At 42.5% G+C, this 23133-nt stretch overlaps 1 protein-coding gene across 1 annotated transcript in view; it reads left to right on the top strand.

The window, feature by feature from the left end:
* igsf3 (immunoglobulin superfamily, member 3) overlaps nucleotides 1-23133 on the top strand; it is a 92299-nt gene that overhangs the window by 21826 nt on the left and 47340 nt on the right. Inside the window, exon 2 of the mRNA XM_042494995.1 lies at nucleotides 1869-2249. Coding sequence (XP_042350929.1) covers nucleotides 1869-2249 — 381 coding nt within the window. The remainder of the gene's footprint in view (nucleotides 1-1868; nucleotides 2250-23133) is intronic.

A 23133-nucleotide genomic window follows, 5' to 3' on the forward strand; every position in this document is an offset into this window, starting at 1 on the left:
TTGTTCCCTGAATGGTGAATACTGTGTGTGTGTGTTTGTGTGTGTGTGTGTGTGTGTGTGTGTGTGTGTGTGTGAGTGAATTTGACTTGTGTGTCCATGTGAATGCAAGGGGTTGAGGCAAGATTCACATATGCTGTCTACCTAAATATAGGCTACAAAGCAACATACTGAATAGTAATAACCAGCCTTTGCTTGGGCTTTAATGCTGAAGTTGTGTCTTAGTTTGCTACAATACTTAGTACACGACTCATGGTTCACTGCGCTAATTACGTGTTTTGTTTAAATAAGAGCAACATAAGAGAATAGAGGATTTCTTATTTATTCCTTTTAAACACAAGGTTTGCAAAAAACAATGTTGAAGTCTCTCTCTCTTAGATTCCTATGGTCATAGTTGTTATTTGCAAAATGCAAATGATATAGACTCTCTTAAATGAAAAATTAAACAGTGCTGGTACAAGCAAATCCTCATAAAACTAATCAGAAGAGTAGAAAATGCTTCCGGGAAGCAAATTTCTAGACTAAATTTGTGTTTTATGCCTAGAACTGAGATATTTGACAAATCTGCTTAACTATTTTAGGAAATTTTCATAACAAACATTTTTTAATTATGATCCTTTAAAGAACTTTGACCAAGATATGCACCGAGTGAGACAAAATTGTGAATACAATTGTCAGTACTTGCAGGTGGACAGACCCTAGAACTTAATGGCGCCTTTCTAAATGATCTCAAACATACATCATTTTTTCATGTCACTGAAATTTCTTGTAACATTTCAGCCACTATGTATGCAGATACCGATATATATGTGCCAGTGTAATCATGAGTAGTTATAAATGCATCAGACAAAACCCAGTACCAAGTAGTATTGAAACATCTCCAGGCAAGCGACACCTGCTTTTGAAGTTTTGCACCTGGAAGCTGATCCCGGACTGACGTGATTCTGCTGCTCCTCTCCTGGTGCAGGCGAACAGTCAGTTAAACATTTGCCACGCAGACTGTATGATAAAGATGGACAACATAACAGCTCTCCAAAAGTAAAACTGAAATATCTCAGTTGCCTGCTGGTGGCTGACTGCAGTACGGGTCAAAAAGCCCACCATTTTGTTTGTTAGCAGATAGGACATTGGCCAAACTAAAAACTCAAAATACATGCAAATATTTTTTTTCAGAACATGGTTTCTGTCATTTTAGGTAGTTCTTACCACGCTGATGTTTGTTCAAGTGTTTGTTTTTCTGCTAAGTCTGATTGTGGCCGTGCTACATGCCACTCCACTCACATTATGGGCATTGAATAAAGTACTCTATTGATATCGGTTTCTCTCTAAGGGGGTACTGGTTGCGGTACTGGTATCATAATTTTAAATAAGATACCCAGCCCTATACTCCCTACACGACACACTGAACAGGCCCTGCTGATATGTGTTTAACCAGCTCACATTGACGTCTCTCCTGACTCCCAGATGGCTGCCTCTTACTTCCAGTGTGGTGTAGCTGCGGTGCTGTTCGTGTGGTAAAGGGTTAACATGTGACACCATGTAATAGCGGTGAGCGTGATCAGATGACAGCTGTTAAAAAGAGTTGCTGTGAATGTTTTAAGTGGTTAGTGGTGTTCAAAAGATGTGTGTGTGAGTGTGTGTATGTGCACACCTTAACCTCAGTGAGCACTCTCCCGGCTGCTTAGCTGTACATGTCGCGCTGTTCAGTATTTCCTGGGAGATGTGGGGTGCATAAACTCTGCCAATGCTAAATATTTAAACCGCAGTTTTGTAACCAATGTTCTCTCTTTCCTCTCTCCCTGCCCTCCATCCTCACTCCCTCTCTCTTTTCTTTTCTCTCTCCATCTCTCTCACCCCATCTCCGCCTGTAGCCAGTGTTGCCGTGGCTCAGAGAGTGGTAACGGTGCAAAGTGGACCGCTAGTACGGACTGAGGGTTCTCACGTGACCATCTTGTGCAACGTGACGGGCTATAAAGAGGGAGTGGAGCAGGACTTTGAGTGGTCCATGTACCTGCCATCAGCACCGGACAGGGAGATCCGCATCGTGAGCACGGCTCAGCCAAACTATGCCTACGCAGTGTATGCCCAGAGGGTCAACAGTAAAGAGATCTACGTGGAGAGGCTGAGTGGCGACTCAGCTGTGCTTCACATCACCAAAGTGCAGGCAAGGGACCAGGGTCTGTTTGAGTGTTACACGCCCAACACTGATGGGCGGTACTTGGGATCCTACAGCGCACGCACCAACCTCACTGGTGAGTCTCTAAGCACACACACATGCACGCACGCACACAAACACACACTGTCAATGTACAGATAAACCACCTGTGTGTACAGATAAACCAAATGTTGTTACCACAGATGCTCATGTGGTAACAACACACATATGCATCAGTGTTAGATCTGCTCAAGGTGTTAAAAACGAAGCAAACCATAGGTCAAAGGTTGCTGTATAATTAAATTAAATAAGCGTTACTGATCAGAAGCACTTTGAAACACAGAGATAATTCAAAGTGCTAATGTAATACGACCCACCTCTGTGGCAGTGTGGTGATTACAGCAGCTCAGAGATTAAGCTTTGCTGCATGTGGTCTTCACATTAGTTTCAAGGATGGATTAACCTGTGATGAGGTCCCAGGTAAAGTTAACCTCTGACACCAGGGTTGGACTGGGAACATATTTGGCCCTGGCAATTTTCCTCTATATTGGCCCCATTGCTACCGGCTACCTTCCAGGATTTAGAGCACAGGAGCCAAAAGCACAATAACATAGGAATAATATGCTGCGAAATGTATCCCAATAGGGTGATGCGCTGAGGGGTACTACATCGCCCTGGTGCTCCATATTGATTTAAATATGATTTTACTGCTTGTGCCAAGCATCTATGAACAGAACTGCCTCAATAGCAATGATATGTTCATCAATCATAGCTGTGGTCTACTATTCAGACTGTAGACTGTAGAGGTGGCCCACGAGGTGATGATGGCCGGTACCACTTCACCTAGCTTACAGTACAGGTTGGTTATTGATAATTTTGGGAATGTGTAAACTCTAATCAGATGGGATGACTTTCTTTATATGCCTCCACACCAGTGATAGCCATGGTCAGAGGCATTATGTTTTCCCAGTTGTCCATCTGTCCCATTGTCTTGAACATGATATCTAAAGAATGCCTTTAGGGAATTTCTCTAAATTTGGCCCAAACTTCCACTTGGACTCAACAATGAAATTATTACATTTTGGTGGTCATAGGTCAAGGGGTCAAAGTGACTGTGACCTGTCTGTCTTATTCTTGTAAACGCAGTATCTCAGAAACACCTTGAGGATATTTTAAAAATTGGCACAAACATTCACTGTGAGTCAAGGATCAACTGAGCAGAATTAGTGGGTCAAAGATCAAGGTCACTGTGACCTTACAAAACATGTTTTGGCCATAAATTAAGCTGTCGTACACTTTTGACAAAGTTTTACACAAATGTCTTAAAGGATAAAATGAAGACGTGGTGACATTTATATCCAAAAGGTCAAAGGTCAACTTTGCTGTCTTAATGTTCTGCAAAAACACTTTTTTCTGGCCATAGTCTATGTCATATCTCAGGAACAGAAGGGGAGACATTTGGTCATATACTGGATTGGTGACACTTAGCTTGAAACTGTGCAGATTGTTTAGATCTTCTGTGCTAGAGGGGGAAGAGATGTGTGTGTAGCAATCATGTTTTCACAGACATGGATGAACGTGTAACTGCAACTTGACTGGTTCACAGAAACACACAACCGTAAGGTGGTCATTTTTTTTTTCCCCACAGTTTTTTCTGTCATTGCTGGTGGTAGCCTTGCGGCCTACAAGGTGGGCTGGCCCATCTGGTATTTGTTAGAATTGCCTGATGGCCAGTCCGAGCCTGCCTCACACTGTCTGTGAAACTGGCATGTAGCCTGTTGCCTTTAAGGACCCATCGGGTAGCCTATACACTGCTGATGGTCCACGATTCTTTGCCAAGAGCCCCCCCAAAATACTTTGGAATACTATCCTGACCTAGATTTGCTGTGTACCTGTTAATATATTTGTAAATTGTGTCCCCATAGGAAAACTTTTAAACTTCAGTTTTTTTCCGATAAGTTTTTCACTTAGTCATTTGTATAGCAGCATATTGTGCTTAGTGGAATGGAAAAGCAATTGATTGATGATTGAAGAAGGCTACCAAAAGTTTAACTGGTACTCGAATTAATAATTAAATTCTAAAAATCAAATCTTGGCATTTGTGTGTTGATACAATATTACTACACAAATATCGTGATATTATGCTGTATCGACTTTTTCCTTCACCCCTAATTTAACTTTCCACATTATGTGACATAGTGGCAACTTTTTTTTTTTCTATGGCTGTCGATGTGACTTTGTTCTAATATATGTGATGTTATGTTTTCCATCAATACATTTCTTCATTTCCTCCTCGTGTTCCATCTCTACCTTCATGTATGCCAAGCTGAAATTATGTTTGAGTGGAGTTTGAATCTGAAAAGTTTGAAAAACAGCAGGCAAGTAGGGCAAGACATCTATTTTTTATTTCATTAAGAAGTGTTTTTATCCATGAAAATTTGAGGGAACCCTGTCCCCTGTCTGTAAGTCCAAGTCAAACCAAGGCATTAGCTGAATCACAATCAGATCGTTGACATTCACAAACAAGGAATCAATAACAATAATCTGTGTGTGCTCTTTTGAGGGAGTGTGATGAGAGGAAGTGTTGCACTCCAGTTTCACACAAAGTCCCACCTGTTCTTTCCGGGGAAAACCAAACCAAGCACTGTCCTATCTCTCTCAATCTCAACCACCCCCCCCCCCCCCACACACACACACACACACACACTCACACATACCTCCTTCCCACACCTACTGAATTCTTCCCTTGCCCAGAGCTGTTTCAATAACACACCCGGTGTGTTGGCGAGATGTGTGACTGTTTCAAACAGTAGCATTAGTTTCCGTCTCCTGCTCTCTCTCTCTCTCTCTCTCTCTCTCTCTCTCTCTCTCTCTCTCTCTCTCTCTCTCGTGAAGACGTGTACAGATCTACCCAGCAGGCCCGCAGTGCTGAAGACACAGCTGTCAAAGATGGAGATTCCATTCCTTTTATAACTTCATGCCTGTGTCCCTGACATGGTTGACCTTACTCTGAGGGCGTGCAAACCAAATGCTTGTTGGATGAAAATTCAAGTTATTTGTGTCCCATTTCACTTACTGAGTGGCACTGAGAAGCACCAGTATCAGTATGCTTTCTTTTGGGTCTGCGTTTGGTCAAGCTGCAGAAACAAAGCTTACTCCAGGCATAACAGATAAATTGGTTTTGCTTTTCATTAAATTAAAGCTGTCTTATCATATGAATTTTGGACATCTGGAGAATTATGTCAGGACATTGTCCAGAGTTTCCTCTTAACAACTGAAGCACACATATGGAAACTGTCTTTGTAAAAAGCATTCTCAACCACGGGAAATTCTGTTTGGTTTAGGCGAGGGGTGACCCAGGACATGATGCAGAATATGCTTTGATGAGGTAGCTGGTTAACAATTTAGTCATGAACAACTGAGTCTCTTGCCGTTTCTTTAATTTGTCTGACAATTATGGATTTCGCGCTTACAGACTAAAGCTCTTGAAACTCTTCATGGCTCCAGTTCGACATTTTTGTTGTCGTTGTCACGCAAATGACCCTTTATGTCTATCCTTTGAATGTTTGTTTCTTCTGGTTTAGTATGAGCCTCATGATAGAAACATCATCAACACACTCACATGCACACACTCTGACTTCTCCGGGCAATTGCAAGCTTTATTCACACATGGGCTTGATTGGACATTAGACGGACTTTGTTCTCGGGAACTGGCAGGATAAGTCAGTTTTATGTCTGATCCAACTGACTTGGACATGTGTGTTCTAACATACAGCTCCCCCGGGTAATGTCTGCATAATTTTGCAGTGCATGTGTGAAAGGGGCTAAAGTGTCACCATCAGGGCCTGAATCTCTATAAACCAGGGGTGTCCAAACTTTTTTGAATGGGGGCCAGATTATATAATGTAAAATTAACTGGGGGCCAACTGCTTCTCGCATCAAATAGGTCATTTAAAAAAAATTACAACCAAACAAGACAAGCTGTTTCATCTTTCAGTGAAAATATTCAACTTTCTACTGCTTCTGAAAGCAGCGGTCCTCACTGGCCACTTTACATGCCTTTGCTGTAGACGTGTCTGACACATTACAGATAATGTTTGTTGTCAGGTAACTGTAAAGTTTGCATGTTTACTGTCTGATCATGAGAACACATTAGTTCCTACCCAATGCATGTCTACAAGCTGTATTATAGTCCTGCTATTGTGAGGTGAAGGGAAAAAATGCAAAGTGATCATGCTTGATTAACCAATATTGAATGGCGGGCCTCATAGAATAGAATTGTCAGCCAGGCACCTTCAGTTGACTGAGACAGCTTCAAGCTGAGCAGTCGTTTTTTTCCTGTTTAGTGTACATCTGGGGACATTTTGGTCCCCAGATTTTGCATCGGAGTGAATGCTCTTGACTTTTACAGTGTTCTTTGCAGCCTCTGACATGCAGGCAGTGGCACGCAGTGAGAGAGAGACCACCCCGTAAAGTGAGGAAGTGGTGAATTTACAGGCTAATAGGATACAGTGTCTGGCTTTTGTTGATATCTAGTGTTGGAAAACGATGTTGGTGCACATTTGCAATCTGTTGTTAGCACTATAAGCTTGTTTACTACATGATGTGAATGCTGCTAACACTGAGTGTCCCAAAGCCCATTCAGATTTAAAAATTTAGTTTGGAAAACAAAATGAATTGTTGAATATTTATGTAGAACAGCCAAATCTGATTCGAATGGCGTAATTCTGAGTCGGTTACAGCCCTAATATAGTATAATATGACAGTCAAGCCAGAGGCCATTTAAAATTGGGCCAAGGGCCACAATTGGCCCCTGAGCAGGACTTCGGACATACCTGCTATAAACACATATCTGCATACATAATGTATGTAGAATGGTGTTATAAGCATTTTGGTTTCTATTTGTACTCAGTGTAGTACTGACCAATCACCTTTGAGCGGGCTTTGATTGCTTGTAAACCGTCAGTGTGGAGAGCAAAAGAGGTGGAGCACATTGGTGAAATGCAGTGGTGGAACCCTTCGGCTATCGTCTGGCTTAAATTAAGCTTTTTATTAGGGTTTTTTCTAATTTACCTACAGATATTCTTTTATAGAGATGGGCCAAAAAGTTGTCTAGACCTCTCTGAAGTTGCTAATAAAGCTGTAAACCATGAGCCACACTCAGAAGAGGAAGTCTTGGGCTGGATATCCGCTGGCTACAACGGATCTGCTGAAATGTCTGTTGCCCCCAGAGGCTTTGTTGTTATCAGACACCGATGGGTTTCTTCATTGTCAGGACCTCAGCAGTTGCATTTTCTAGTATGAGCAGTATAGTCTGAATGTGGGACAGGGCTCAGGCACAGGGCACTGTGAAACACTGCTGATAGCACACGGTATTTATAGAAATGTGCATGTGAGGGCCGTGTGTGTGAGCGGAGGTGTTGAGGGACTGTTATCTGAGCCTTTCTGTCTCTCTAACCTCTTAACCCAGTTTTCAGAGGTCAGGGGTACGCAGCAGGGTCTCCCCTCTCTCTTTTCTTTGCTGTGCTCTTGAGCCCTTCTGTGATCCCCCAACAGCTGCATGCCGCCTTGGACCGTTGTGAGCAAACAATACCTTGTCCCCCCCCACTCCCCCCTTCCTATTCCTCTTCTCTTCCTTATTCCCCTGTCTTTTATTTTGTCTCTAATTTGCTCTTGCTCTGTTGTGTGTGTGTGTGTACATATATATATATATATATATATATATATATATATATATAAAAAACCCTACTGATGCTGCCTTTGACAATATGTGTTTCAAGGGTGATGTCAAAGGACAATAACACGCAGGCGAGTATTGTGGAGGAAAAATGGGGAGGAAGGATATGAGATAGAGCAGACAGAAGTGTCTGTGTGAGTGTGTTTCTTATGGTGGGGCAGTTGGGTTAATTATAGGGATTGAAGGCCGCGCAGTAATCTTTGTCCTGATTGCTGCATTAAGGCGTACTCACAGGGATGTGTTTCCTCCATAGTCACCTCTCTGTACAAAGAGCAGGGGAGGGCTTAAACAGGGAACTTAATAGCTGTTGCCTGAGGAAGAGAGCAGTTTCTGCAGTGCACCTGGACACCGTTCTCCCTGATACTGTGACGCTGTGTCTTCATGTATTGTATTGTTTGTCCCTACCTCAGCTGTGCATGTGGTTGATTGCCTGGAAAGATGATCCCTGCTTCTCTTTGTGTAGATGTTTTTTTTTTTTTTGGTTTTTTTTTATAAGGAAAACGAGCAGACCAAAAGTGTGCATGTCTTTTTTTACCCTCTGTGATACTAAACTTAGATTGATCAAATGAAAATGTAGCTCTGCTCAGCCCCTAAGTGGCAATGCCGCCGTAGGCAATGCACTAATATCACACATGTGAGAAGAATAATTGGCCGTCATGGCATTAATACTGGATTATGTCCACTAAATCAAGGAGCAACACAGAGATGCAAGAAAATCATTATTTTCTAATGCAGAAAAGGTTATGACATTTCCATTGTTATTTTCCAACAAGATTTTAAGTGGGAAGGCGGAGTGTCTTACTCTCTAAGAGGGATGCCTGTAAATGAAATGTTGGCCTAAAAGCATCTATAACTAATATTTTAAGATTAAGAATGAATCTGTGTGTGATGTTAAGTCTTGTAGCGACAAAACAAACAGAAAATTACCACCCAACTCTGCATTTCCCCTCAGCCCAAAAGACATTGATTTGATTGATTGAGTATTTCAGGTCATGGTTTTTATGGCCCACAGCTGAACTGTTTTTGGTTCAGTCTCACAGGTCTCATCAACCTTGTTTCCAGCAGCTGCAGGCGGTTAAAAACTCTAAAATCCCACTGTATGCTACCTGCTCAGAACAGCAGACAGACAAGGTTAGCAGCAAGCTGGTGAACTTAATGGAGCATTTAGCAGCTAAAAAGCAAGAAATTTCCCTAAGGAGTTGGTGGAGACCAAAAACAGAGCTACACATAGTGCGAATACTGGACTTACATTCATTAGGTGGACCTAAACACAAGTTTATTTTAACATTTAGCTCAAACAGCCTCGACAAAACAACTTGTCTGTGTAGCCCAGTGTTACATTTTGGATCTCCAGAGACTAGCTCCAGGTCAGGCAAACATTAATATGCATGCTTGATTTTGTTTTATGTAGGGCTGGGTATTGTTTAAAAAATTACAGTGCCAGTACCCTCAAAATGATAACAACACCAATAAAGTACTTCATTCAATACCCAGAATGTGAATAAGGTGGTGAAAATTTTGGTGGCATCTCAGCATGCTGAACTGCCAAGTCTGTCAAACATACCACGCCTGACTTCACTGTACCATAGACTGTGTGTGGGTGGTAGATGCTGCTGCAGGAGTGTGACCTCTGTGCCGGGGTAAGTTGAGAGAGTGGCTGCACGTAGTAAAAGCTAACATTACCTGACTTAATTATTTTAACTATAGAGTCAAGCCGTTTCAAGATCAGTGTGAGTCTGTTGGGACCGGCTTAATGTTGAATGTTTGCTGCTTCTGCCGGGGAGATGTTGAACTCACCATTTGCAGACAGTGGCTCCAGAGATGGCAGCAATAGCCAGGTTTGTTGGTACTTTTAAACAGCTCGGTGTTAGATGTTTACAGCTATTGTCTTAGCACGTGCCAATTGTGCAGACATTGAACTGACTGTTTGACGAGGAGGTGCTCCGGAGATGGCAGCAACAGAAAGTTTAGTGGGGAGTCAAGAGGGTCTGGGATCAGACTTCTGTCGCAGAAAGGAACAAATGCGGGTATAGTTTGATTGGGTTACTCCAGACAATACTTTAAAGGTATCGAGTGCTGACGCCCAGTACTATTGGGCCATATGATAGCGCTGAGGTTCAGATCAACCCTCAGTCAACTGTGATTGCTTCAAGTCAGGCACTCTTTTTCCTTTGCTAGTCAGCATGCTGACCAGTGTACTTCTGGGAATGTCTTGGACCCCAGATTTTCTGCGGAGTGAGTGCTTTTTGCTTTTTGCTCGTCTTTGACACAGTGCTGTGGACACACTGTAGTGGTTCAGAGGAGAAGAGGCTATCTGTTTAGAAGTGGTGAATTTACAGCTCAGAGCATCTTACCAGTAAAATGACACATTCTCTGGCTTTTGTTTAATATCTAGTAACGTCCAAAAATGTTGAACATTTAAGACCTATTGTTTAGCGCCCTTAGCTTGTTTACTGTCTTACATGAATGCCACTGTCATAGTGAACGTCCTGTGGAGCTTGTTCAAACTTTTAAACTTTGTAAAAAACAAAATGAATCGTTGAATATGCATATTAAACTGCCAAATCTGATTCAACTGGCATAATTCTGAGTCAGGTACAGCCCTAATGTACTGGCAAAGATACCGTCACAGAAGATTTTGGCCATATTGCCCACCCCTAGACACTGCTTTACTAGATTGACAAGCTGAGAGGAGTAAACCAAACTTGAAGTGTTCTTCATAATGAAGGAATATGTCTCTCAAACGTCACACAAATGTCTCAGTGTAGCACTTTTTCTGTATTTGATGTGTTTTTGAATGACAGTTCTAAAGCAGCGAGGTATGAGCTACAGTACACTGTGGTTACAGGAAGCATTTGGATAAATTCCAGGCTCCACTTTTTGTTTTTGTCTTTTGATTATAGCAATCACAAAAGATAACACAGTGCCAGCGTTATCCTTTAACCTCTTAGCAGCTGCAATGGCACCACAGACGTGCTGACTGCGTGACCTACGCAGATAGAGTAGTTTCCCTCTTGGCAAATGAATATGTTTCAAATTAAACAGCGTTTTTTGTCTTTCTAAAGCCAATATTTTTCATACTTTTCCATTGTGTGTCTTTACCAGAGCTGTTGTTTGTGCTCTGCTTGCTGTGGTTAAGCGTTGCACAATGCCTGCATTTAACCTGGTTGCTGTGAAGCTGTTTGGGGCCAAAGGTTACAGTAGTTTATTCTGATCTTGGAGATTGAATAAGCTCAGTCGGTTGCTTTGAGTGTGTGTTTCTGGCTGCTTGTTTGAGCATATATATGTGTGTGTGTGTGTGTGTGTGTGTGTGTTCGTGTTCGTGTGGGTGCGGTTTGACTTCCTCCTACACATCAGATTGCAGAAGAAAAGGACAACAGCCTGACATGGCCATCATGCTTGTCCTTATCCTACGCACCAGCCTGTGTGTGAGTGAGTCCAAGAGCTAACAGAAAAACAAGCCCTCGCTGAGACAAGTATCACACTGCTCTTACTCATGAGGCTCCCATATACCCTCACTGTCCTAGAAAGCACCATAGGTGTCACCATGCTGGCAGACATACAGAATCTAGCCTCCGCATTTGGCAGTCGTCATACGTTCCCAGTGCTGTAGTAATGTAGTAATGGAGCTGGAGAACCAAAGCTTTGGTGAATGTTCAAACAGAAGCATCTTTCTGCTATTCTGCCACCAGACAAGAAAAAGGAAGAAAGAGTTCATCTTTAGATGTCTGGCAGTAGAAAAAATTAAGTTTGGCAGCGAGCGATTTTGAAGAAAAGGAAGTGAGATGGATGGCGCGAAAAGGCAGAGATGAGGAAATTGAAAAAGAGAGGAATGGGGACAGAAGTGGCAGTATTGGAAATGGGTAGTGGGGCGATGCTGAATAGAGTGTGTGACCAATAAATGATGAGCTCTTCCTCTCGACTCCAATGTGATTGGTTACACCTCCCCGAGGCATTACCCACAATACAACTGGCGCTATAGGGGTGCGTTTTAAATAGTCTCTGCCTGATGTGACTCCTAAGGTTAATGCAGTTACAAACTGCCATGCAAGTTCTAAATGCAATTAGCCAGCACAAATTGAGGAGAGCGGGAAAGAAAGAGACAGACGGGAGAGGCTAGAGATGAGACCTAGGAATTTCAATTAAGAAAGAGGGAAACTATTGGGCAAATCATTTTCAGAACAAACCGCGGCAAAATACCACATTTCTCTAGTCACACTTTTCATTCTCATTATATTTATGGCCTACATTTTATTTTCTTCCATTTTTTATGGAGAAAAATAACCTGTTCACCTGCTGAAACTGTGGCCCGAATGTAAGCTGAAAAATGTGAAGCAGTGCCCACCCAAGGTCAAAATGCAGTTTTGTTTGTGTTTGTTTGTGAAGAGGGTAAAGAACAGGAGTGTTGATTTTTCCTTGCATAGCTGAGCCTGTGAGCTGCTAAACATACATACAGAGTAAGAGTGGCTGAATCATGCCTCTGCTGAGCTCAGCGCTGCAAGTGTGTGTATGTGTGTGTCTGATTTGTGTCTCTCCCCTGCTTTTTTTTTCCACAAGGGAACTAGCGCTGCCAAGTTGCACTCCTCTGCCTCACTTAATGAGATAGACCGAATGTGGAGATGTCATCTCGCATTCCATCTTTTACACCGGGTGACACCGGGACCCCGCCCCCCATATCGCTCTTTTCTTCCACTCTCATCATCTGAATCCTGCTCGCTCCATCAATCCAAACCCTCAGAGCCGATTCAGGCTGGTCCCCATGCTTCAGCCCCCCAGCTGGCGTTGGTCACGCAGGTATATGGGTTTGTCAATACAGCTGCGATTTGAGCTTTATCACAAGAGAAAAGCACGAGGGTGATTGAAGCACATAGGACAAGATTGTGGAGGGAATCAGTAATTGAATAAAGACAGAGGAGAAGGATGGGTTGGAAAGACATGAAGATGTTTTTTGAGGAGGCAAACTTATGTTTGAAACCTTTTGTTGAGAGATATAGTCAGATGTACCGTAGGACAGGGTGAATCAGGAAGGGAACGCGTAGATGAATAGGTAAGGGAAGTTGTATCTCTGCGTCTACGGGTATTGATTGGGAGCAGAGGCCTGTGTGTGACTGGAGCATTTTATCTCCCTCGGCTCTCCTTGCAGTGACACTTCCAGCTTTTTCTGCTCCCTCTCTCTCTGGCCTCACCATCACCTCTCAGTTTCATTTACTATTACATTCCCTTCTCTGCCTTTTGTGTATATGTGTGCATGTGCGCGCGAGTGTAAGCACATACTGGCTCTAAGCCGTGGACCAGGCAGGACTCCAAATGGAAAGAGATTTTATCACTGTGTCTGGCTTGCCATTTCCTTGCACATCTCATCTACTTTAGCGGACAGGGCTTCCTACTCAATAACATTACTGCCACTCGGACCCACCGTACAGAAACACACGCATTCACACATACACACACACACACACACACACACACACACACACACACACACACACACACACAAAAAAAAAAACACAAACACAGTCGCAGTCACACAGAGTAGCGAGCTGTCAGTCAGGACAGATGTCGCACCCATAATTGAGTCTGAGAGAGACGGTGCTGTAGTGCTCCCATCGGAAGACATCCTTTCTACTGAACATCACTGAAAAGGGCTTTAAAAACCCAGCGGATCACTGTGGTAGACAATATAACTGCTGAATAGAACATGTAACACGGTGAATAAAACAGCGCTGTCGAACAGGGCCAAACAGATACCTGGATTCTTTGTAGTCCTGTAGGGCAAGCTGTACTGTACTGTATATACATGTGTAGTTTGTTTGGAGAAAAATGTAGCGGGTTTTAGCTTAAATATGGCTGGAAAAAAAGAAATGTATTTCAAGTTTTTCTCACTAATCCTCAGACGGCCTCACAAAGGCCGAACTCAAAGTTGGGGCAGTGAATTAAATAAGATATTCTTACCATATTAGAAGGGATGGAGGGATTTAGAGGAGCAGCTACATTATAAATGTGTCTTCCGAATTTTATCATAAAATGGTCAAAATCCAATCTGGCTTCCTGACATTAGATACTCTAATACTCGGATGTGGCTTGAGTATTTACTTGCAGTGTCTTGGCAACACAGAACAGACAGATTTAGGTTGATGGCAAATTGGATATTGGACAAATGGTAGGGGCATGCCTTACAGATTGTTCACCATGATACTGGCATAATTTCTAATATTATAATAAAATGTATATAGTGATAACAGCAGTATTTCAATTTGTTGACATATTGAAGTCATACCGTTAGACATGAAACAACCGTGGCTGTCTCAGTGGTGGAAGAGTTCAGCTCCGAGCGACTTCAGTGTGTCAAGTGATTATATTATTTATAGATTTAAGGGTACTTTTTTGTATTTGGAAACTGTTTAGATAATCTAATTTGTGGTGATTTTATTTTAGATTTTTTGGTTCTGTTTTTATTTTAAACAGAATCTGAATCTCTCTCTTAGTTACTTTTGTTGTTTAGAAATAATGTATTTTTTTGTTTAGTTACTGTTATGTTTATGCTGACATAGAAAACTTATTTTATTGCAATTGCATGTTATTAAATTAAATATATTTATTTTTGTATTTTGTCATATCGTAAGAATATTGTTATCGCAAAAATACCCTGAAATATCTGGATAATATTTTAGGGCGCTGGTCTTTTTAGACAGAACACATATCTGCATTTGAATGCGACTAAATTAAAAAGAAAACTAGTATAAAGCTAAATTGACATCAAGCAATAGTGAGTGAGGTATGAGATTGAATTTTTGCCATATTTATTCAGCCTCTTCACATGAACTGTCTACCTGTTGTTCAGATGTGATTGGTCAGCATTACTTGGACTACAAATGGAAACCAGAAGATTTCCCATACCAACATCTTGTCCTGTCGCCCACAAATCCTTTACACACATGCAGAATTTGTTGATAGAGATAAAAAGATACCCGCATTCGATCCGTTTGTACCCAGATCTAGATAAAACGACTGTTTGTATAGCTTTGCTCAGAGCCAGTTACCGGGAGTGTTCTTTGATTTAATGCAGCGTGTGATTGGCCCATTGCGACAGCAGCTACAACCCAAACAGTCTGTAGTGTGGTTAAACCAAGCGCTGTATGAAGTAGAAAATAACAGGTTTCAAATGAAGTACTCCGTTGGTATTGGTATCTCTTTAGGGGCTCTGGCATTGGTACTGGTATGATAATTGTATAAACAACCATCCCTAAAAATGAGGCTCAGAACTGGTTAATATAAACCCACTGAGCCTATGCAGACCTCTGGATGAGGACACATAGTGTTTTAGGCCTGCCTCTTGCTCCAAATTGCTGCTAAAGAGTATGGCGGGCTAATTAGGAAGCTGTTGCCATTAAACATGAATCTAAATGCTCTCGTAGCCTACAGACACACTTTCAAGCATACACTTCCTTGCAAATTTTGGTTGTTACCCTTATGAAAATGATGTCAGAGATGCTCTGCATTTAGCTCATCGCCCACGCCACTGAGCTAGGCTAATGAGAAAGGATTTAATGTGCTAACAAATATGTGTGTGTGTGTGTGTGTGTGTGTGTGCGTGCGTATGTGTTGGTGTGTGTTGAGTGTATATGTTTATTAATGTTTATATAATGGGCTAAAGATGCGCCACTGTTTCTCTAGTTGATTTGATTAGCTTAGCTAAGCGCTAACCCTCAGGGGCCTGCTGCCTCTTCTCTGTGAGATTAACAGAACACAGCCACAGTTTGAATATGAATCTCAGCATGAATATGGATGTGAATGAATGTGCTAACGAGTGTTTGTGTTCACGTCGTTAAAATGTGTGCTGGTAAAGAGTGGAGCTTGCAGTATAATAGCCTCCAGGACTTAATATGGTTGTGAGTGTGGTCCAGGACACTCACGCTGCTGCATTGTTTGATGTTGGCGGCTGCTTTGAAGCCTTATCTGAGCACAAGTGGGACAGGAGGTTTTTCCTGGTTCAAGATATACATCTGATAACCCCTTTTGACATGGTAACAACTACGTACACAGGCATCAGAATCCATTTACACACATTCATATGTGCAAGAACAGATATTGGTGCCCATGCCCTCACTCGCATCAGGTTATTCAAGCACTTATAGATATGTTAGAGATGCTGACACGCTGACTCTTTTCAGTGATGTATCGAGTGCGTGGAGAGCATTGGCACTGTTAAAGAGTAACTGCACCCAGGCAAATATTTTTTTTTTTTGCAATGCCAACTAGTGGTTGGCAGTGATGTAGTGTTTGTGCAATGCAGCTGGCTATGGTCACAAGCACATAAGCTGCACTCCACTTGTCTGTGCCAACATGCAGATTGTTGTGTGGTGGCAAGGGCAGGGAAACCCTATTAATCGAAGAGCAGGCGGCATATGAGGCAGCAGGTATGATGTTAAATATATATCGGCTAGTAATTAAACAGCAGCACATCATGAAAATTCTGCACTAAACCTGAATATGATCTTTTTACATCTTCTTTGAGTGGGCAGAGACATTTTAGCACCTTAGTCGTTTGGAATTAGCCCTAAGAAAAATGTGTCTGTTGTTTACCCTGCTGTTGGCATTTTGTTTACCTGCTGCATAAGTTTTGTGTGCCAAACTGAAATGGAGTGAAAACCACGGCCATTCATCTCAAACTGACATTGTGTAGGAGAGGTTTTGGACTGCACCCTGAGGATGTTAAGCGACAATGCAGCAGCGTGACCATCTACATTATTGTTGAATCACTGTTGGAAGTCTTGGTTAAACACTTGTAAGCATAGTTATGTCATCACAGCTTGTGTGTGTCGGCTACTTACCACAAAGAACCTCAACTGAGCCTCATCCAAATGTTTGTAGGCTATTTGGTCATAAAAATATCAATGCTTTTGTTAAACGTGTAAGCCCCATTTTAACATCACATTTCACCTCACTGTTGAAGCCCTTACACTTTTTTCCACCAAAATGTACATGCCTGCAGGTTTTTCAAATGTCAGTTCACCTCTGCTTCAGATAGGCTATAGACTCCTTTCCCATTGCCAGCAGACCAGAGCTGTGTACAGGGCTCTGCGGTGGCCAAGTATCCTTTATGTGTGTTTTGGTGTGTCTGTTGTCACAGACAGGACGGAGAACAGGTAAACACTAGGGAGCAGCATGGACAGAGGTCTGTGAAAACTTTACGGTGATTACTTTTTTTTATATTTCTCTTACTTATTCAGTCTCTCTTTCACATTCAGTACAGACTAAATTAGATAGATGTTTTGGCTCTGCTTTGGAGGAGATGAACAGTATTTAGTGGCGATGCATCATTGCATCTCGCCGGTCAAGGAGCTGAAATTAGCATTCACCCAGGTGTTGTGTTCCCAGCAATGCTGATTGGAGCCAGAAGCGATAAAAACACACGACTACTCCCCAGAGAGAGTCATTTGAGCCAGGTGTGAATGCAGATTGTTCACTTTTCCCATTGCATTGAAAAGCCTGATGTTAGTGGGTGTTAGCGTGTTTTTTTCGCAGTAGAAATGAGGCTTCAGTGTACATTGAAATGCAGAAACTTATGATACGATTGGCTGACGCTTCACTGCGCTGAAAAAAATTTGAGGCCAGCCAAAACTTCTATTTTGTTGTACGTCACACCCAACCATAGCCGCAAGTGTTGGGCATCAGTTTGTAGCTTCATGTCTTACTGACTTCCACTAGAAGTATATTGTAGCATATTTCCATGTTGTGTGAAAACAGCCCTATAAACCTAACCTTACCACATGCAGCCATGATCGTGGATTTAATAGCTGTACTTTTAATCCCACATACATCTGTTTTTAAGTGCAGCACTATTTCCCCTCCACACAAGATCCAGACACTCTTCAGAAAAGTCAACATCTCCTCTTCCCTTTCCTGGCGTTGACCTGTCAGTTAGGACTGCTGCTAAAAGTTTAAAGATTAGCATTGCACCCACCTTATTAGCATGCTAATCACAGCCTCATTTATTTGCAATGGGAAACAGAGGTTTAGGTAAAACGTCTGATGTAATGGATTCGAGTGTGGGCTGCAGAGCTAGCTGCAGGCTGTTTTTTGAGCGCTGGTGTCGAAGTGAAAAGTAAAAGTGGAGAAGCTTGGGAGACTAAAATTGTTTTGGTGAAGCAGCAACACGGCAAGCTGATGACCCTCAAGCTCTCAGGGACACGCCGCTATCTCCCAATCTGTAGTACAGAATCCAATAATACACACACAGACACACAAAAATCTAAAAGCTTTAGGGAGGATTTTGTGTATAGACACACATGTGCACACAAGCAGACAGAGGCATGACAGGTCCCTCCCTCTCAGTTGACCGAGGGGTAAACCGCGGACATATGTTGCCACCTGTGCCCCTGTGCCAGGGCGGCCACCTTGGGATGTGGGTATAATGGTGTGTGTGTGTGTATGAGAGGGGTGGGGTGGGGTTGGCATATGCCTAATTCCCCTCAGTGCTGGCAGCTCAGACAGACAGTTGCTCGCTCATCTGCTGCCCTGCTGGATGGGTGCCTGGTGATTGAGTGCTGCCCACCTCCCTTAGCTACACTCTATTTGTTTTTCTCTCTCTGCCTCAAAGACACTGTCTCTCATACACCAGCATAACACACCTGCTAATTCTTTGCACCTCTGGTCAGCTGCCACACTCATTCCCACTCAACCTCAGCCTTGCAATGAGCTCTAACGAAGTGGTACTCTAGATCTTGTCATTGTGTTTATGCACAATACAAAGGCTTTAGATGGAGCTGTATTCCTGGACTCACATGCCAATGTACCTTTTTTAGGGGGGACGCTGTGTGGAACTGGCCAGAAGACAGGACTTTGTACACTGATTAAAACACAGTGATATGTTTTGTAAGGTTTACTTGCGCGCACACACACACACGCACACACACAAATGGTCAGATGGCTGGAGCTATAACTGGTTCTGTCCTCAGGGAAGTCTTTAATTGGTCACAGTGCTTTACCATCTGGGGCTGGGGCGACGGATGGAGGGATGAAGGGAGATGGTAGAAGCTCCTGTAAGGGGTATAGAGAGAAAAAAAAGACAGGGGGAGGCAGTAAGTGCAGCACAGGGATGGAGCTTATTAGTTTTAATACTTGCACCTCCAGTAATATTAGAATCATAATATACTTGATAAATGCCGTTTATAGTGTGCAAGTGGGAAGGTGTGCTGTGCATGTGAATGATTGTGAGCGCCTGTGTGCATTCATGTGTGCCTGTACAGCGCAGGTTATCGTGTGATGGCTCGTGTGTGTGTGTGGAACTGGTAATGACTCTGGGGTGTGTGTTTGTGCTGATGTCGGCAGACGGAGGAAAACCCTGCACATGTGCTAACAACCTCCAGGACACCAGCGATGGAGAAGGCAAACAGACACACACAGGGGCGGCGTCTGTATGTATTTCTCCCTTCTCGAGCACAGCGCGTTTGCTGTAATTCGTGTTATTTGGATACAGGAGCAGACAGAAGACGGCAAATGCTAAAGGAAGCGTATTACAGATGAAATGATGGAGAAAGTGGGTCTGAAGCTGGTGGGGATGAGAAGAGAGATGTAGGAAAAGAAAGGGGGGGGTGAAGGAATATTTCATGTGTTTAGGCATGATGAGTAAATCTTTGATACTCTAAAGGATTTCAGTCAACGATAGCTTTGCACACAGCTCTTCTCAAATGCTCTTAGGAAGATTTGTCTTTCATACTCCCACCTCTCTTCAGACTACCCCTCCTCTCACGCCTTGCCTTATAATCTCCCGCTTACTCTCCATCTTCCCAACACACTCACTCAGGCTCATTTCCTGGCTGGGCCTCAGTGAGAGGTTGTGTCATATTGTGTAGACAACGTGTGTGCGCCCAGTGTGTGTTTGCGTGCGTCTTAGTTAGTGTTAAATCCTCCTCTTCTGCCTTTGTGTAAACAGCGTTTCATATTTGAAAGCTTCTCCTCACCACGGATCCCTCTCTTATCGCAACATTCAGCCTTTTAACTCCACGTCACCATTCTCCCGCTACAATAACAAAGCCCACTCCTTCACTCGCTGCCCATCTTTCTTTTCTTTTCTTCTCCCACTTTGTCCTTTTGTTATCCCCCTCACGACTCTGCTTGTGCCATCCGGTGAGAAAACCTGAACCCATGCATACAAGTATTTGTGATATATACCATCTTACTGCTAATTAGGGCCGCCCCGCGAAAGTCAAAGATACAAATCATCAGTCGGAGATTCCTCAGTTGACGTAGACTTTTTTTTTGTTTTTTTGCTTTTCATCAGTGAGTGAACAGTCTACTTCTGGGGACGTTTTAGTCCCTAGATGCAGCGTTACAGAGTGAGTGCTCCTCACTTTCAAGCTTCTCTCTGGTGCAGACAGCTGGGGACACAGACCCAGGGTGAGTCTGAGTGAGACACAGGAAGCTCCCTGGAAGAAAAAAGGGCTTTGCCCAGTCAGGCGCTGAGATAATGATACCTTAAGTGGCCAAAGTCATGCCCTCAATGACCATCTCTTGCACTAGTTTTGACAGTGTGTCCATCATTTTTGGCACTAGTCAGCCTTTGTCTACTTTTTTTGGCTGATTTTAAATTGTCAGAGATGATGGAGCCTGTTGATGAATGAAATTACCTTGATCGGCACTCAAGCTCATGGCATGAGAAGAGAAACAGACAGGTCCAAAACCAGAAGATCAACACTGATTTGTTATATCAGGTGCACAATTTTATTTTGGCCATTGAGCTCTTAGGCAGAGAAGGTTTGCACTTGCTTGTGTAATAGTTCGGTGGGGAATGGTAATTATCATTTGTTCTTTCAACATCATGTTTGATGTCTAGTTTCTGCAGAAAATTGTCCCACATTTCCAATCCATCATTAGCATAGTTAGCACGCATTAGCTCGGAGGGCCACACTGGCTTATTTACTACTGTATTAAGTAAACCCCACTGTCACCCTAAACATCCTGCCAAACCCCATTCAAACTCTCAAACTACATATGGAAATAAAGGAACGAATAGTCAAATACTCACATTGAACACATTTCACTGACAAATTTCTTGGTTACCGCCCTACTGCTAATGCTTTATTTTTTTATTATTACAAGTTGCAGTTTGCTGATTTCATGTATTTTGCAGCTCAGCACATCCTGTGCCAGCAAGTTCTGTTATTAACCCACTGTTTGTTCTTCTGCAAAAATAACGTTAATAAGCAGCACACCCCTTAGGACTGTGTGTGATTCAGTGACCCAGTAGAGCTGAGTCACAGTTCTGCAAGAAATGTTTGGATGAGCAGAGGGGAGTACCTCAGTTACTTATACTACTTTGTGTGTGTCAGAGAGCAGCTGTCCCCTCAGGCTTGACTATCTGTGTGTGTTTGGGTGCTCGTGTGGGTGTGTAAGAAAGTAAGAAAGAGAAAGAGACAGAGAAAGACAGAGAGACCAGTTTTGATGTGCCTCTTCCACCTTTAGGTATAATGAGCTGTAATAGCCACAGGGGCCTAGCTCTGTTTCTGTCTCCCTCTCACACATAGAGCAGATGTTGCTCCCTTTGCTAGTTGTATGCCCCCCCCTTAGATAACAAAAACTTGCAAAAAGGTCATAGTCTGACTGATATGTAGACTAGTAGCTGGTTAGAGTGTGATCAGAGCTCGATGAAACGTGCCAGCCTGCGTTCTAAGACAGTTGTGAAGAGGACGAGCTGGAGGAGGCCGAGAAAAACAAGAAAAAGTGATAATTGGGTGCTGACAAGCAACTTGTCTGACGAAAAAGAAACTCACCAGATAATGCGGTGGAGCGAGGGGGTGTGGAATAGAGGGGGGGGTGCATAGATGGGAGCTTGAGTGAGGAGAAAATTGTGAGGAGAAAAATGGGACAGAGCCTGAAGAAGAATGTAAGGAGACAGCGAAGAATGCTTCAGAGATCCCCTTATTAAATGAAGAGTCCTTTTCCCTTTCAGTCACTGTGACCTCTGTGTTAAAGCACAGGGCACACACTCACACTCACACTCACACACCCACTCAGACTGATGTTCCATTAGCAGGGGACCTCACAGCTCCTAACTGAAAATCTCATAACAGCATCTGTAAGATCTCTCATATCCTCTCAGCCCTCCCCTATATCTCCCCCTTATTTCTATTTTATCTTTCTGCACATTTTTAGAAGATTGGATGTGGTGTGTTATGATAGGACTGTGTGGAAGCCTCTTTGATCAGATGTAGGGCTGTGTAAGACATTCAGCTCATAGGGACCTCATTTAAAAAGCAAATAATGGACAATTTGTTTTAATTTGCAGCAGTTTGTTTTTTTGCTATCTCAAAGTCAAGCGGTGGAGCTCCATGATTGAGAATAAACTCCACTGTGTGATCCAGATAATAAACAACTATTAATGCATTCATAATGCATAAAGAGCCCATTTGTTCTGAACTCACTTGGCTCAGAAAGGAAGACGTTGCATCTAGCCTGTTTTATGACCGATCCAAAGGGTGTAGGTTTCATATCAACATTGGTGGGGACACATATGAAACAGGACATTTTGAGTGTCAAAGACTCAACACTGCAAAACAAATGGTCGGCCAGTGTCTACATTAGTATTTTTGCTTTGTGTGATGTTATTACTTAGAGTATCCTAAATCCTTAAAACCTGTACAACCTACTCTGAAAGGTCATGTCAACAAAACATAGGAACTGATAAAAGTATGGTGTCATTATAAAGTAAAAATACAATAATCAGAAATGTTTTCAGCAGTTTTTTCAAAATACATTTATAAATAATTTATATATGTAGAAACATAAACCAAATAAGGTAATCTTTTATTCCTCCAGCACTCCGGCACTTGCATTTTGCACCACACGAGGTAGCAACATGACGGAGAAGACATATAGCTTTGCTGTAAAAAGAATGAATGCTCTAGCTATTATGGTTGTTTTGCGTTCGTTTTTGTTTTGTTTTTTGGCATTTAATACGACAGTCGACAGACAGAGGCAAGGGTTGACCTGCAAAACAGGCTGAAATTAAAACAGCTTCAGCTCTCTAATACTCACTAGATCTTAACCTCTAATTGGGTGCATTCATCTACAGAGAGAAATTATTATTTGAGAGAAATCAGAGCGGTATTAAACACCAAACTTCTACTCTAAACTAATCAATTATTCAAAGACTTACATTCTGCTGGTGACCTAAGAATTTATGCATTCAAGGTCTTACATTCTTCAGATACAATAATTATGTGGTTGTGAACAAGTCCTGGAT

The sequence above is a fragment of the Plectropomus leopardus genome, chromosome 10 (assembly GCF_008729295.1).
Source record: "Plectropomus leopardus isolate mb chromosome 10, YSFRI_Pleo_2.0, whole genome shotgun sequence".
Taxonomy (NCBI): Eukaryota; Metazoa; Chordata; class Actinopteri; order Perciformes; family Serranidae; genus Plectropomus; species Plectropomus leopardus.